This window comes from Tyto alba, unplaced genomic scaffold, assembly GCF_018691265.1.
Source record: "Tyto alba isolate M040663 unplaced genomic scaffold, T.alba_DEE_v4.0 Super-Scaffold_16, whole genome shotgun sequence".
Classification (NCBI taxonomy): Eukaryota; Metazoa; Chordata; class Aves; order Strigiformes; family Tytonidae; genus Tyto; species Tyto alba.
In genome coordinates this window covers 18,608,888-18,625,366 of record NW_024881278.1, presented here as the reverse complement: position 1 = coordinate 18,625,366, position 16,479 = coordinate 18,608,888, and the positions used below count along the sequence as shown (strand labels likewise).

The 16,479-nt window shown below is 36.5% G+C and overlaps 1 protein-coding gene across 1 annotated transcript in view; it reads left to right on the top strand.

The window, feature by feature from the left end:
* Positions 1–311: 311 nt before the first annotated feature.
* KCNK2 (potassium two pore domain channel subfamily K member 2) overlaps positions 312–16,479 on the top strand; it is a 106,859-nt gene continuing 90,691 nt past the window's right edge. Inside the window, exons 1-2 of the mRNA XM_032989539.2 lie at positions 312–388; positions 1,083–1,264. Of these exons, the coding sequence (XP_032845430.1) occupies positions 1,231–1,264 (34 nt within the window). The 5' untranslated portion in view covers positions 312–388; positions 1,083–1,230. The remainder of the gene's footprint in view (positions 389–1,082; positions 1,265–16,479) is intronic.

Sequence of the window (16,479 nt, the reverse complement as noted above, 5' to 3'; positions counted from 1 at the left end):
GTGGATTCATATGTTTACAAGTGGATTACAGAATGTTTGAGATAGACAGTTACATTAATTCTCTTAACCCTTCACCATATCTTCATATATTTAAAATTATATATCAGAAATTTAATAATAAGGTTATATGACTTCCATATGATCACATTACTTAAAATAGTATTCTTTGTCTACTTTGTTAGGTGACTGTTGTGACAATTACATTTTCATAAATATTATGATGACATTAAAAAGACCAGTTATTCTGTATAAGATTTTTACATGATCTGATTTTCTAGAATATGGCAAAACTATACCATATTTTTTTTTTTAGGTATTCAGTAAAAATAGAAACAGTATGCCTCAGATTACTGACATCTGAATTTGACAAATCTGTGTGCAACTGAAGGTAGGATACTGAATAAATCAGGGTCCTTTTTCAAAATTTATAATTGGAATAATCATAATTCTACAGTCCATGGGAAGGAAGGGTGGATGGGGGAGAAATGAAGAATTAAATTTCTAAAAAAAAGTTACAGAAAATAAAATCAAACTCTAAAGATTATGTTATTACCTTCTACTTTGTCCTAATCAATAACTATTGGTACAGTTGAGAAAAGATGCTTAAATGACTGTTTTCTGACTGCTATTTAGGAAACTCATAAATTAAATCAGAAATTGTAGCAATGTAAATCCTTCTCCTTTAAACAGTGGAGCAAATTTTATTCTTTGAGGAACACCTGACTCTCTATAACATACTGGGGATCTTTCATCAGCAATTAGGCTGCATGCTGCATATGCATGTTTCATGTGAATGATGCTTAAGAAAGGAATAATTAATGGCAACACTGATTTTCGTCTATTCATTTATAGTAAAGAAGGTGTGGTCTTTTAAAACCTTCTGGAACACTTGATATACAACTATTCAATCTTTTAAGAGACTCTTGGTAATTTTGGTTCAGGTCTCTAAGTGCTTCCTGACCTGTTAAATCAGCTGCCCTTTGTAAAGTACTGTGAAAATGTAAAACATTATATAAATGCCATGTATCATAATTAGTAACTTACTAGTTTATTTTAATGTGTACATTGAATATTTTGGACAGGAAATACAGAGAGACAACATACGTGTACTTCAGAAGAGAATATGTTATGACGAAATGACTTGTTCAGAAGACTCCTTAAGGGCAGCAATAAAGAAAATGCTTTATCTTAGAACAAAAGCATGGTGACTTCTGAATATTACATCACCAAATGAGGAACCCACAAGCAAGACATAATTTTTACTGTAAGTACCACCACTATGGAAAAATATTTAATTTAGTTAAACTTTACAGATTTTAATCAGTTTCCATAACTTGAGACGATGGACTAGAATGTAAAATTAGATTAATTGATTAATAATGAAATTGGAGAAAATGCCTCAATGACATTCTAAATAAAGGTGTCTTCTTTTAGTTAACAGCCTTTCTTTTGAAATTTTGATTTTGTAGTATAGTCTGTTTAGACACAACACTTGTGTGTGTATTGAAGATTTGCTATATCTGAATGGCATAATTTAGGCAAATTGCATCAGTTATCCAGTATGCTATTACTAAGAATATTTATTTGAGAAGTTGGAGATATCCTTAACTTTTCTCTGATCACAAATATCACTTAAATACTGTGTATATTTATTTACATATAATGATGCGATGATGATTTTGGAGCTTGGCAATTAAGAAACTGTTGAACAGAGATCTTTACCCCAAAAAACCCCACTTAAAACATGCTTTCACTTAAACACGTTAGTGTGAGTAGTCCCTACTGCAGTCAGATATTGGATGTCCTTGTGTTTTTATCTGGGAACTATCAGCAGGTATGTAAGTTTTGACTGGAGAGAGTTTTCTTGGGCCCCGAGGAAAATCCTAGCCAAAATCAGACAAAGAAAAAATGAATGCTGTAGTGCTTACACCATATGAAAGAGGAAAATCTGTTTGCAGATCTCTGTTAGACTAAGGACTTGCAATGTAGGTTTCTGAATTAGAGATGAGTCTTTGAAGCCACCACAGAAGGCGCTGTTCTGGGTTTAAAATATTTCCTTTTATTTTGTGTATTTTTTTGCATTTTTGTTTTTGTTTTGTTTTTGCTTTTTTTTTTTTTTTTTTTTTTTAGAAAATGTCCACTCTGCCTTCCAATGTGATAGATGAGTGGCTTTTGTTTGTAAGCAGGAATTTTCTCCTTCTGCTTTGTTGTCTGTACTCCTCACTGAGCATAAGACTAAAGATATTCTTGAGTAACTATGTTGGAATGGGGATAAACAATTCATCACCTTCATAATGGAACCTTAAGAGTTGTATAAATGGAACTTCATTCTTTGATGCAGTTCTGTTGTTTGCAGAGTTATGTGTCTCCTTCAGATCACTGTCTACTGTTCAACATTTCTGAAAGTGAACTAGAGTTTATCTTTCTTTTAAATGCTTAATTATGCTGAAATTATGCCTTCCAAAATACTTAATCCTTTTTATTGAAGGACCACTTTTCCTTGAATTAATTGAATACTTTATCTTATACTCCTTTTACTGCTTTAAGGTATGTAGCATGGATGTGGATGTTCAGGCTGGAATTACTGATTAAAAAGCCCAGCCTATGGTGATTTCTCCTTGTTTTACTTCCTTTCCTTCTCTGCTTTCTCTGAGTATCAGCGATTACATATTTTTCTCCAGAATCAGTTTAACATTGCTTTCTGAAATAATGTCAGAGGCTGTGATAACCGTTAGCATTACAGCTGAAGACTGAGTAGTTAGGAAGACTACTTAGGAATCTTTAGGAAGCTAATGAACTCAAGCATTTATTTTTAAATAATAAAAACAAGCAGCACCATCACCAACTTATTTTCTATCAGTTTTTATCCCATGATTCTGAAGACTGGAAAAGACTGAGGTACCAAGACTGTTGTAGCACCTGAGTGCAGCTGTTCCATAGCCTGCAGCACCACTACAAACTCATGTCAAATGACAAACACATTTGTGAAGTCTAAAGGAAAGCTCAGACAGGCAGAATGTAATTACCTAACTAGCATTTAAGTAAGGCCACAGGACCACCTGGGAAGGAAGGTGTTGCTCGCTGCTAGTAAGATGTCAGGCTGGGAATTTTTTTAGATTATTTACTACATAATGTAACTTAAAGTGTAATCAGAATTTAAAATGATAGAATACTAAAGAGAAAAGTGTACAGTGTCAGTAATTTTCAACCTAGTAATGAAGCATAATGGATCAGAGCCATTGTGCTATATTATGCAATCTGCATTTTATAGAATGTGTGAATATAACTTTAGTTATTTGTTGTCAATTAGGTGAAATTGCACCAACTTAATATTTAAAAACAAAAAGTACTTTTCAAAAGAAAAAGGAAGGAAGTAGCAACTCTATCCTCTCTGAAATGAAAGTTTCATATAGGGGCTTGGATTAGTAGGACACAATCCTTTTCTCTATCTATGGCATTAAATCTGAAGTGTACATTAGAGTACATCTCAAAAGAGAGTTGGTGCACCACATGTAAGAGGAAGGTGGAGGTAAATATTAGCCATGGGCTGTAGCACAAAACCCTTTTACTATGAAAGCCAAAACATAATGCAAACAAGATCAGATGTGATTTGCTTCGAAGGTTACATCTAATAGACATTTAACCTGTATATTTTCAGGGTTACTGGTGCTGTTTCAGTACTTGTAAGACAGGTGTTGCCAGAAAAGCCATAATCTAAGATGAGAAAGGTAAACTAAGAACAGAAATAAGGAAGAATCATAAACAGCCTAATATCACAAACAGCACCTCAACTTCTTTCTCTGAGGATACTGGAGAAGCTGAGGTGAAAAGTCTGTTAAGAGAATGAAAAAGAGAAAATATTTTTCATATTTCTAAATGCCTTAGAAATAGATATTATGTTTGAAAGCGGAAGAGAAAAAGTAGAAGGTTGTTGCAACACTGGTACTCATTGTTTGACTAACTGTTCACCTTGCAAATATTTTTAGTATGTCCTAGATCATGCTCCAGCCAAATGGGTGATGTTTTATTATTGTAGCTTCTGTCCCATTATTCCATTGGTCTTCAAACTTTCTAGATTTCTAGGTGAGTTAAGGACCTGCATCAATAAATATAGCCAGGTGTTTGTTAGCCCACTACAGCTGCAAGGACTTAGTTTGCAGAGATTATTTAAATTTATGTGCACTTGTTATGTATGCTTTGTGTTTCTCCTGGCCCTCAGTGAGAATTCTACTGGAGTCAAATTTTAAATTTGGAAGTATACCAAATGCTGGAACAGGGAGAAGCTGAAAGTTGTCTGGGACAAGATAATAAGACAGGGTTTAAAAAAGGTAGAGTAAAAAAAATAGATGAAAATTAATTCCTAATACCTATAAATTATGAAGTCAAAAAGATAAGCAGTACTGACAAAGCATGTTTGAGAAGTTGAGAGGCATCATGTTGAGATTAAGTAGACTTTTCATACTTTTATTTTAATGTGATTGACATAGATAAAATAGATGGTAGTTTAATTTTCTCATATGTATAACCACTTCCTATCTTAATTAATCTGTAATTAAAAGAGAAGATTTACTTCTTACATCCACTTCTGGAAGAGAAAAGAACCACTCTATGCTGACAGGCAAATTCATGTAACATTCAACACCGTATAATGCTGAGATCTTCCGTATGATGCAGTAAACCACAAAACAACATGAAGACAAATACCTTTTTGGCCTCCTTCCACAGTTTTATTTATTACATCCTTCTTTATTTTTGACTCGTGGAGAGGAAAAAAATATATGATTTAAAGTAGTCATGACCACTTTTTAGCAATTTTGTGTTTTGATACAATACTTACTGCATGAAACATTACAGTAAATGCATAGAGTTGTCCATGCATGATTTCTGAGTTGCTCAAATAAAGCACATCTTTCTAAAAGAGAGTCAGAGTGGGCTGGGAGAGGGATGATTTTATTCATGCAGTGTCTCCTGTAAAGATAAATTGCAGGTTCACAGTGAAATGAAATATACTGGTCTAGCACAGATTTGCTGGTTTTTGTTTGTTTGTTTGTTTGTTTGTTTGATTGATTTTTTTTTGTTTGTTTGTTTTGGTTTGTTTTTGTTTTTGTTTTTTTTCTACCTCCTTTTTCACATCCATAGGAGTTTAGGCCAGGATCTAAAAATTTCTTTCCTAACTGTTCTGTCTGCACACTTTGACTAATAGAACCCATAAAGTTTGGGCAGGTTCTGGTTCCTGTTGATACAAACAATCCCAAATGTTTGGGCAAAAGAGTCCAATGTGACTTTTCTGAATAAGCACTGAGTAAAAATAGCCATGGCTTTGAGTTTTGGCCTCCTGAAGCATTATTTCAATAGCACTCTGCTAAATCAAAATCAGTGGCAACAGTTGCAGAACATCAGCCTGCCTTTAGTGTTCAGCTTCTCTTCTGTGTGCTTTGGAAGGAGATGGAGATCAGTTTGCTTTGGTCACAGTTTATTCTTTGACATAGCAGGACTAGCACTCAGTGGATTAAGTAGATGCTATCTTCTCTGTAAATGAATGTAACCGTGATAGATGAAAAGCTGCTCTGCAGCTGTGCGAGGGTACACTGTCACAGCAAAGGGTTCTAGCAGTGGGACCAAGGGAAGGCGAGTGGCCAAGAGCCAGCAGCAACGAGGCTGTGACATTTAGTGCTCAGCTGTACGGGCTGGGGAAGAAGAGAGAGAACCGAGTACTAATCCAAGCAAGAGAGACCCCACTGTCAGAAAGAGGGTGCCTGGCCACAGAGCTTTCTGCAGGCAGCTTTTTAGCTCTTGCCTCTATCAAACTGGATCAAACTGACCTCAGTACAGCTCTGCTGCTTTCCATCCCTATATGCTTCAAAGAATCGAAGTCCTTTCTGTGCTTAGACTGAAGTAATCCCACTTCAGTAAAATAAGAGACAATTGTGACAGATCAAGTCCTGGATTGTTACTTTAATCCTTTTGCTGAAACACTGATAATTCACAGAGCAGCATTAACAATAAGGTTTTTTCTTTCTTAAACTTTAGTAAAATCAGCCCTCCAGAAAGAAGACTATGTCTTTTAATTCTTGAAATAAATCCATTGCATTGCAGGGACACTTAACTAAGTAATTGATATTTCTTATTTTATTTTTTAAAAAAGACTCATGTGTTCTATGTTATGAAACACTGAGAAAGATTTTAAAAATTGACCTCTCAAATATGTTTTTTTTCACATCCTGCAAGAATCTGCACTCTCAGATCTATAAAAACATGCTGTTCTTAGTCACAAAAGCAAAATTCCTTTGCCAGTCCATAATGCTTTATGCAGGAATCCATTTTAACTATTACATTTATCTCAGAAAAATATGAAATTAAAAGCAAAACTCCAGATGCATTAACCCACATGAACCAGCAAAAACATTAAATTACCACTAATGAGCTTGAAGCATCAAATTTTGCAAAGTTCTAGTTAAAAAAAGTAGAAAGAGAATAAAGAAGTTTTTAAAAAGAAAAAGAACATAGTTTCTTTGCTCCATAATGTCTAAAATACTTTAACTAATGCCTAAATTAAAAGGAAAGACTTTTCTCCCCTATTGAGGGTGCATAGCAAATATCAAGCTAGATGGACTGCCTCTTTTTTCTTAAAGTCAAGCTAAAACTGAAGAGCTTCATTCTTTTCCTGGTTGAATAGTCCTCTTGTAACAGATAACTCTGTGTGTGACCAGAGGCCATGAAGTAGCACTTTTAGTCAGCTTTTTAGTTTTAACTTTGGAGCCACATCTTTGTTTCTGGCTTATGAAATGGATTTACAAACAAGCAACAATGCTGAAAGTCTACCTTGAAAGTCTGCTTCCAGCGGGCAAGAAACTGTGTTCTAGGAATTCTTTGTCTGTGTAGGGGTTTGTACAAGTGTGAAGCCACAGGACTGGTGACATTCCAGTGCAAGCAAGAGGAAACAGGAAAGGTGCCTACACGTGAGGTTGGTTCATATGCTCTACCTGTTTCAGGTAAATATGGGGATATTTTAAAGATACTGTTTTGTTTTTAGACAAATGGATTAATATGTTTATAGATCCATGAACATCACTTTTTCTCTGAATGAAAAAACATATCTGAAACATGTTAAAAATTAACTATCATGAAGAATGAAGTATTGCTTTCATTACCACAGAATATTTGTTCTTGCAATTAAAAGCCAAAAGAATTGTGATTCCTTGAAATTGAATATATGCCAGTAAAGTGACAGTCATCAAAAAACCCAGGTTTGATTTTGGGGTCAAATTAAAGACTACTACCGTCATCTAGAATGTCTTGCTTTAGGAGATTTTCAGGGAGACCAGTATATCCCATGCTAGTTATTTTAAACATCAACCTGACCTCTATTAGATGAAGAATTCCTGTTGGTGGTTACATGTAACAAGAAATTCGCCACATATTTTAAATTCCAATCTGCATATAAAACAATTTAAAAGCCCCGAATATATCTTAATATCTCTTTGGATTCCAGTTTATTTTTTGTCATAGTCTTGGACTCTTTACAAGTTAAAACAGTCACTTATTTAAAAGCTTGATGGTGAAATCAGGTGATCCAGAATACATAAACTAAATTAGGAAACTACTTTAGTTACTTTGGGATCAGGATTAAGATTATAATATAATACTTTTTACTGATGATGTGTGGTGGGAAGACAAGCCCAGAGAAGAATGGCATTTTTTCCACAAAATGAATTGGTAGTTTTAGGAGTTGTACTGGAACAATATATTGGACACAGACAGATCAGCTGGAAAGCAATTTAAGGGAACTCATAACATCACTTTTTCCTGATACCTGATAAGTATGTAAATATCCATATATAAAATCAGTGGGATTCTATACAGGCATAATAATCCATTCAGAATTGATTGACAAGTAGAAGAAACCTTGCCAATCCTATGTTCTAAGCCAAAATATGTTACTTATTTCTGTATTTAACGCGGACCAAGCCTTGCACCAAAGCTGAAAAAAGTTATTTTTATTTCATATGTTTGTACTAAAAATGTTATGCGTAGATTATTTAGCAGAAAAAATATTTTGACTCATTCTCTTACTCAAAGATTTGAGTAATATGTGCTGTATCATATTATAAACTGAGTGTCTGTTAATACCAGAGAAAAGTCTTTATTAACAGTCACTTGAATGATGGAATGTGGTTGCTGAACTGTTCATTTGAAAATTCATTGAGTTGCACAGTAATCACAGAATCTTCAGTTTTATTATCCTTTATACCACTGAGAAATGATTGTTGTTTTATTGTTCTGTTTTCATTTTCATCATGTTCCAAACAATAAATGTATCACTGTCTAAAAATGTGTTGGTAGGTAATAGAAAAAAGCAAGTGAAAGGTCAAATCTCTTGCAAACTGGTAAAACCACATAACTTAACTTTATATAGAGACCTCATTATTTGAGCAGAGATAAACCACTTATGCGTTGCAGTACAGTTTATAAAATAAAGAACATTATCATTAAGGGATCCTGGGACTGTAGCACTGGCGAATAAGGCAAAATTCCCATTGACTTGCCTTTAGATATGAGCTGGGTTCTCGTTTGGTTGAGGTAAGGGCATTTGTTTGGATTTTCTCTGCTCCATCTAATACCTCTTTTTTTCCCACGCTTCACAAAAGCACGTTTACTAAACAAAAACTCCTCACTGGGAGACATGCCTACATAATGATTTTATCTTGCTAATATTGCCATTATTCCATCAAATTGATCTTTCAATTTTGCCACCTACCATTTACTTTACATTTTCTCACAAAACAACTTAGTGTATTGTGTGCACTTATGTACACACAGGAAAGTTAGTAGAATGCTAAAGGAAGTGCTGACACCATGCTCTGTTTTCTCAGACTTGAAACTTTACCTCCAAAGGACTCTTAAGAGGTTGCTTCAGGATCCCTTCAAAGTCTTGTTCTGCCCCTGTTCCTTGCTTCAGAGATGTTACCACCATACCAGAAGTAGTGGGAGGGATGCAGAGACAATACCAGAGGTCGTGCAGGTGATCTCTGCCACATGGAAGACAGGAGCTCAGATTATATCCCCATCTATAAACACATGGCTTGAGTTTGTGCAGTCTCAATAGCTCTGAGAGTTGAACCTTCACCCTGCTTTTGGAGTACTCCCATGGCATAAGTCAACGAGGCCATGGTGGCTGCTAACCCACACATATACCAGAAGAGATCTGCCTTCAGCCCCACTGTTCCTCTCACACGGAGAAAGCAGAGCCTTGAACACCTGGTTACACATTCGAGTAAGAAGTTGTATTTGACTATTACAGTGTCAGTGCTGCCCAAACTGCTTCTGTCCAACTCTCCTGTAGAAAGGGAGGCAGATCAGCAGGGTCCATCTGTAGTGTGCACATGTTGCTGGCTGAGCCTGGTGTACGTAGTCTGATCTCTCACATGAATAAGCATTTGCTTCCAAAGAACTCCAGTCAGGCAGTAAGCCCATGTAAAAATTAAACTGTAGGAGACTGAAAGTAAAATCCTATTAATGTGTCTCTGCTGCTTGGATGTGATGACCTCTGGAATGCAATTTCCTATGAACAGAACAGTTGCAAGAAAATGGCAGAGAAGGGCCTCACCAAAGAGCTCTGCTGACGTAGCTCAGCCCTGCTGTAGTCGGTATCTCAGAATATGAGATATACTTTGCCATCTGTCTTCTGGGGCATGATCATCTCTCTTCGTACCGTCAGCAAACACAGAGAGGCAAGACATTCAGGAGATAGTGTGTGCTAATGCTTCCCTTGTTCTTTGTATGTGCTGCTTGGGATTGAGTCATTTTGGGGAGTGTGGCAATTACCACCGAATGTGACAGCAATGGCTTTATGGTGGTTCTGTGTCATACTGAGGAATGGTCAGCTCTCAGCCTTTGCAATAAAGGCCACTGAACCAAAGTAGAAAGTAACAGGGCTTGTCCTCTTCAAGGTGGGACAAAATTCTTGCTTTTGCCAAAGTGTATGACACAGAAGGAAAATTAAGTGTAAAACTCCATTGAAATCAATACTGAAGCTCAGTGAAACCAGTGTTTCACTGCAGATATTTTACTAGACAGTTTTTCTTTGTTGTTGCCTGGGCACTGCTTGTGAACTGTGTTGCCATTTGCCTGTATAGCAAGTGTACGAGGAATTTTTTCTTTAGCTACTTGGAGCTCCTGCAAGGGTCTTGGTTCTTTTGCTACATAAACACAACCTGATTTTAAAAAATCCAAAAGGAGCTGATATATAACCTGTGCCTTTTTACCAAGGGTAAAATAGATTAATGAACAAGGAATTGTTAGCAATAGTATTCTTAAAAAATATAAAATATATATAAAAATTGCATCTGAAAAGCCTATCCATTAAGAATATAAGGACAAAAAATTGGTTTAGCATAAGCAAAATCCTCAAAGAGAAGAAACCATATGCTGTTGACCTTGTAAAATATAAATTTTTTGTCATTTATATGCTTCATTCCATTAATCTTGTCCTCATATGGACTGTAAGGAGGCTGTGATAGTTATATGCAAGAATCTACTTCAGGTTTCTATCCAACAGAAATAAGTATCCAGCAGAAGGGGATAACACCAGGAAGAGCACACCCAGGGTGCTATCATGTGGTAAAAAGAAGGCACACAGATGAGGAATTAAATTCTGTATAGAAGTTTCCTATATGTTACAGATGCTATTGCTTCCATACAGAACTGAGCACTTGTGCAAGGAAGATAACATCTTCACAATGCAAACGTGCTTAACAAGGGTGCAAAGCCATGGAGTAGGGTGGCTTAAAAGATCGAACTGAAAACTGGTGGATATAAAATATCTCTCAATAGAGATATAATGACAGGAAAGAAAAATGCAGCCATATCCAAGAAACACATTTATCAACAGGCTTTGCAAAAGTATTTGGGATTTCTAGTAAACCATAACAAATACTGCAGAAATTCTGGTTATAGCTGTGGGTGGAGAACAACTTCTTTGTGAAACCTCAAGTATATTTAAAGCTATGGGGAGACAGGGCTGTAATAGGAGAGTGATGGCAGAACTGTGGATGTCTCCAGCTGTATGACTTGAGAGTGTGCTGTAAGGCAGCCTGTACGACAGATCCCTAGACAGAAAATTACCCGCTCTTAAGCAGAGGGTTGTTTCTGGCACAGGTTGGCCATCCTCAGAGTTAAGAATGAGGGAAGTCTACTGTCTTCTCTGCTGAACTCTCAACCATCCTTTTGAAATCCTCCAACTAGATAGGCATTTATCTGGAAATCTCTGTGTTGGTTTCTCCAAAATGTATTTACTGATCCATTGGGCACTGTGCACTTTTCATTTTAAGCTAACATTAGAGTGTGCATCAGGGCTCTGTTTCCCACAATCTATGGGAAAAATGATGGGGTGGGAACTTTGCTTTTACTGAGTTTATCTGACACTGCATAGTGCCTTAGCCATGCACAGCTTTTGTGCATGGACGTAATTATACCCTGTACTCTAGCTATGGGTGCCTATTTGCATCACTGCAGAGATAGCATATAGTAACAGGGACGTATGACACTCATGAAAGACTAACAAACACCTTCATCCAGGTTGGTGTCAGACAGAACTAGGCAGAAGGAATGCACATCTGGCATAGTGGGGACAGGGCTTTGTTGCTATTCTTTGTTACCATGAATTGGAAATGGTGAGAAATTTTTTGGAGGTGTAATATAATGCCTTTGATGACAGAAGCCAGTTCTTCCAGAAAAAACCTTTGCACACAAGAAAGCGCTGGTCTAACTGAAACTTCCCATGGGAACCTTCATTTTGGATCCACCATGGATACAACAGTGCAACTACTTGATACTGCCAGGCTAGTTAAGGTGCTGGATCAAGCAGATTAATACTATTTCTTGATTCTTCCCTATTCCGGGTGAGTGTCCTGACCTACAGTCTAGTTGCTTTTGTGGGATGTGTGAGGGTCTTTTACTTAGTTCTTAACAAAAAAAAAAAAACCAGTTTTTAAAAAGTTTTCATTCTCACAGTATGTGGAAGAGGGCATTCACATTTGTGGGAAGATCCAGCTTCTGACTACCTGTGCAGTCAGTGCACACTCTGCCTTCTTAGTTCAACTTTGGCAATTGCCTGGCTTCTTAGATCCTCCTCAGCAGAAAATGAGTCATATCAGCCTCTGACACCCTTTAGATGAAACAAGGAAAGGTTTTTATTTACCCAAAGAAAGAAGAGTAACTCTTAACAGCAGAGAAAATGGAGATGGAAAAATCCTGAAAACAAAACATTTAGATAACTGAACAACCCACAGTCAGCCCATGCCCACTCTTCTGATTCATTTTCCCAGATCTATGCACAAACACATATTTTGTTCCCTGTGACTGCCCCAGAAAGGGTTGTCCTCCTATTCACAAAGGCATTTTTTTTCTATTTCACATGGGAACAAGCACAGCCTCTTCTGTAATTTCCAAACACGTATTATAAACAGAAGTATATTGTAGGGGAAAGTAACCTTGCTAACCTATGTAAATATCAGAGAAGTGTGTGAGGATTATGTTAGAAAGGGTAAAAAAGGGTTAGTAATATGAAGAAATAAAAAAAGCAGAAAAAGGGTGTTCCCACTGCTTTTTAAATCCTTAAATTATTTACTTGGCACTTTGACAGCTCACAATTTAAATTTTTTCATTCATATTAATATTTAATCACAATTTTAATTACACCAGTAACTTGAGGCTACTTCTTAACTCAGCAATAACTTCATCTTCTATTAATAAATTACACATATCCTTGGCTTTGACACTTACTGGCTGTGAGTGTTTTGGCTTTGGTAGAACATGCAGTCCAGGACATCGTTATTGCCTCTTAGATCTCAAATCTTCTCAAGTTATCAGTACAGTGTTTCACCCTGATGATGATAACTTAGCATAAAACGTTCAATTTTCACTGTGGTTTTAGTGCTACTGTTGCTAAAAATACAGGAGACCAGAGAACATGTTCTTTAAAAAAATACCTTATTTTAAAAGATATTCTTCCAGATGATTTTTCTTCTCCTTAGTCTGGAGAAGGGGTGGCCTGGTACCTGAGAGCTGTGGGTAAGAAGAACGCTACATCTCAGTGTATGTGACTAAAAGGGTTTGGGATGAAGGTCTTGTTTTTTTTTGTGCTGCACTCCAAATGAACTCCCATGCTGGGGTTACAGTGCTCACGTGGCAGTGGGCTGTATTGGTTTGGTGGCTGCTGGGGAGCATGAGCCAATGGACATGACTTTGTCTGGGATGTAGAGGCCATCCAGCCCAAATCCACAAGGGAACAGTAAAAGATCTGGAATTGCTGAGCTATCCACTCTCCCCACAGCTCTCTGAAGTCCATGTGGCTCTGTGAAGACTGGAGAATGTGGCTTATGGGATCAGGAAGATTGACTACCTCTCCACTGAGCCTCTGAGATCAATCTCTTGTTTTTGCAGGCAGCGTGTCAGATAAATCTTTTTTATAAATTGACCAGCCTCTATTTTACAATGTTAAGGTTTTTGTTCTCATCCTCCCTATTGAGAGTTTGTTCTAGAAGCTGGCTCTTCTCATGCTTTCTGTGATTTCCAGCCAAAATTTATTCACAGAATGGTTTTGTTTTTGTGCCAACATGGTCCATTAGCTCAAAAAGGTCTTTTTGATTGATCTACACACAGCAGTCAGATGTCTTCTCAGCCTTCATTTTGCTAAAATAAGTGAGCCGAGCTCTTGCAGTTTCCTCTGACACAATCCATCTAGAAATCTTTTCTGCTCCTCTTTGGGTTAATTTTTGTGGAGCACTGATGACTAGAACTGAGTGCTCTTTTCCCACTGATGTTTCACTGAGGCCTGTGGGTTGGCATGCAGCACTCTTACAGCACTTTTTGGCCAAACCCCACCTCCTATGTATTGTTGATACTAGAGAAAAATAACCAGTATAAACAAGATGGTGGATTTAACAGGACTTCTAATAAATTTGGTTAAAACAAGACTAGAAGGGCCTAGCTTATTATGCGGCACTTCTTTGTATTCATACAGTGATGATACCAGGATCAGGAACCAGAAAAGACTGGCCCACATGGGTAGTGCCGTTTGCAGGTGGGTCTGAAAGAATCAATACCCCAAATATATGGTGTTTGGTGGCTTTCTGCTCAAGGGCTGGCTACTTGGTGTTCATTTCAGAAAGTGCTTACCCTCCCCATTCACTTACAGGAGACCTACTGCTCATAATAATCTCCTTCCTATGGCCACAAAGCTTATTTTAGATTCAGGTTGAAGCAAAGGTTTAAGGATAATTGGATTCTGAATAGTCTTAGGCAGAAGTGTAACATTCCCTGTGTAATGTATCGCTGTGAACAAGAACAGATCAACAGCAAGAGGAACAAGAAGAGAAGCATCAGCTTGCCTCCCTCAGAAGCTCCAGTGTTACATATACCCAATATATATTTGTCAGTTTACCCGTTACAATTAGAAAATTCATCACAGTTACAAGATCCAACCTGGGCACTTGCATTAATTACCACCAAGAGCACTTTATGGTATCTGAAGAAGAGACAGAAAACGAAACACGCATTCAGTGTCAGAAAAATAGAAAAAACTGTGAGGGATGAAGGATCAGGAATAGCAGCTAAGGACTACAGCTATTGCATCTGGGGTTCTTAAGAAATGCATCAGGAAGAGGGATTAAAGGAGAATTTTGTCTCTTCAAAAAGAAAAGTTTCTTAAGAGAAAGGTGGGCAAAAGCTAGCTACTCTTTTTTTTTCCAGTAACCTAAGGCCAGAGGCAGTGGATATTATTTAATAACCTACAATTAAAGAAGACCAGTCTAATTACCAGTTTGCACTAAAGAAAAAATCAAGAGAGTCACACTCTTTGAAAGAATTAAATTCTGAGTGGATCAATTGCATGTGAAATACCCAAAAGAGAAACTTATTTAATATTTATTAAAAAACCCATGTTTTTTCCCTGTTTATGGGATCTTAATTTTGAGATCAGATTGCAGTAGAGACACCAAAACTGAGAAACATTGTATGAAATTCTGACTTATGTTTAGGAACAGCTGTGTTAGTTTGCCAGGCTGCAGTATACTTGGATGAGAATTCAAGTTTTAGAAAGAAAAGAGGTAATGGCACAGTAGGTTGGTCTGACAAATAAGTCTTAGTAAAAAAAAAAAAAATAGATTGACAACATTAAAAAATAAAACTCCAACAGTTGAATTCTTATGTGGAATGAATTTGCAAGAAGTAATGTGAAAATTTAAACCTGAAGGAAACAATGGGAAGGAAAACAATGCCTGGCCTTCAATAGAGGTACTATTTTGGCAAGAAACAAGACTACCTGTGGGAAACTGTACCTAAAAGGTATTTAAGTATTTTGCACAGTAAAGAAGATTGTTCTGTGGAAATTGCTTAGATAGAGAGCTATTTCAGATGACTGAAATATCCCCTTGAACATGAATGGAAACATTTCTGCTTCAAATTAGATATTGATACCTAGGTAAATATGAAATCTTAAATCATTTTGAATACAAACAAAAGAGCCCAGGTTGTGCAGTGACAAAATCAGTTCCACAATAGCTGTATACAAACTAAATGCAATTACAAAGCAGTCTCTTGAAAACATAGAATTTTACTTATTATTGAGGGAGACGGAAACTGGAAAAATGTGTGGTACTTCATCTCACAGGGAGAATGTATAAGCTAGAAGGCCAGAAGCACTTGGAGGTAGAAAGAAAAACAGATTAAAAAAAAAACAGAACTAAATTAAGATATAGACAGCAAAGGAAAAATTATAAGGCAAATTTCATAAAGAAAAAAGAAAATTAAAATAGTCATTACAGTTGTAAGAGAACACTATGGAAAATGTAGAACAAAGATCAGAAGTTGTTAAACATACATGCATGATTAAAGAAACTTTCTATCTATGATCATGATATCCATTATATGTTTTGGAAATTTTAGAAACAATTGTCCATTACAAAGGAGAAAAATGGCCCAGTTCTCTCAACACATATTTACAACTGAGCATACAAAGAGCTAAGCTGCAACCTGTTAAAAATTTCTTGTTCACGGGGAGCTCCCTATGTAATGTTGTCAAGTCACTATTTTCTAGGTCTTTTTCATAAAAATGGACATAACAGCACTTGTCCACCTCAAAGAATTAATGAAATAAAGAGCACTTCACAATGTTTAACGTATAAATGCTTTTGTAATGAGGACAATACACACATCTTACCTAGCTAGACTTGGCATCTGTACTAGAGAGAAAATTTATGGTAATAACTAAAGGAATAAGCCCCTTTGAATAACTGTCATGCCCTACATTCTAAATTAACGGATGACTGTGTTTTGGCTTGGTTCATATATTGATTTTGAATGCAATGGTTAAGTGGGTTTCCACCATAGTTCCACTTTATCCAAAACCAATCTGCGTACACTTTCACCCAGGTACACTTTTTTTAGAGTTTGCCTTTTGTGCTTTCCCACAGTTAGTAC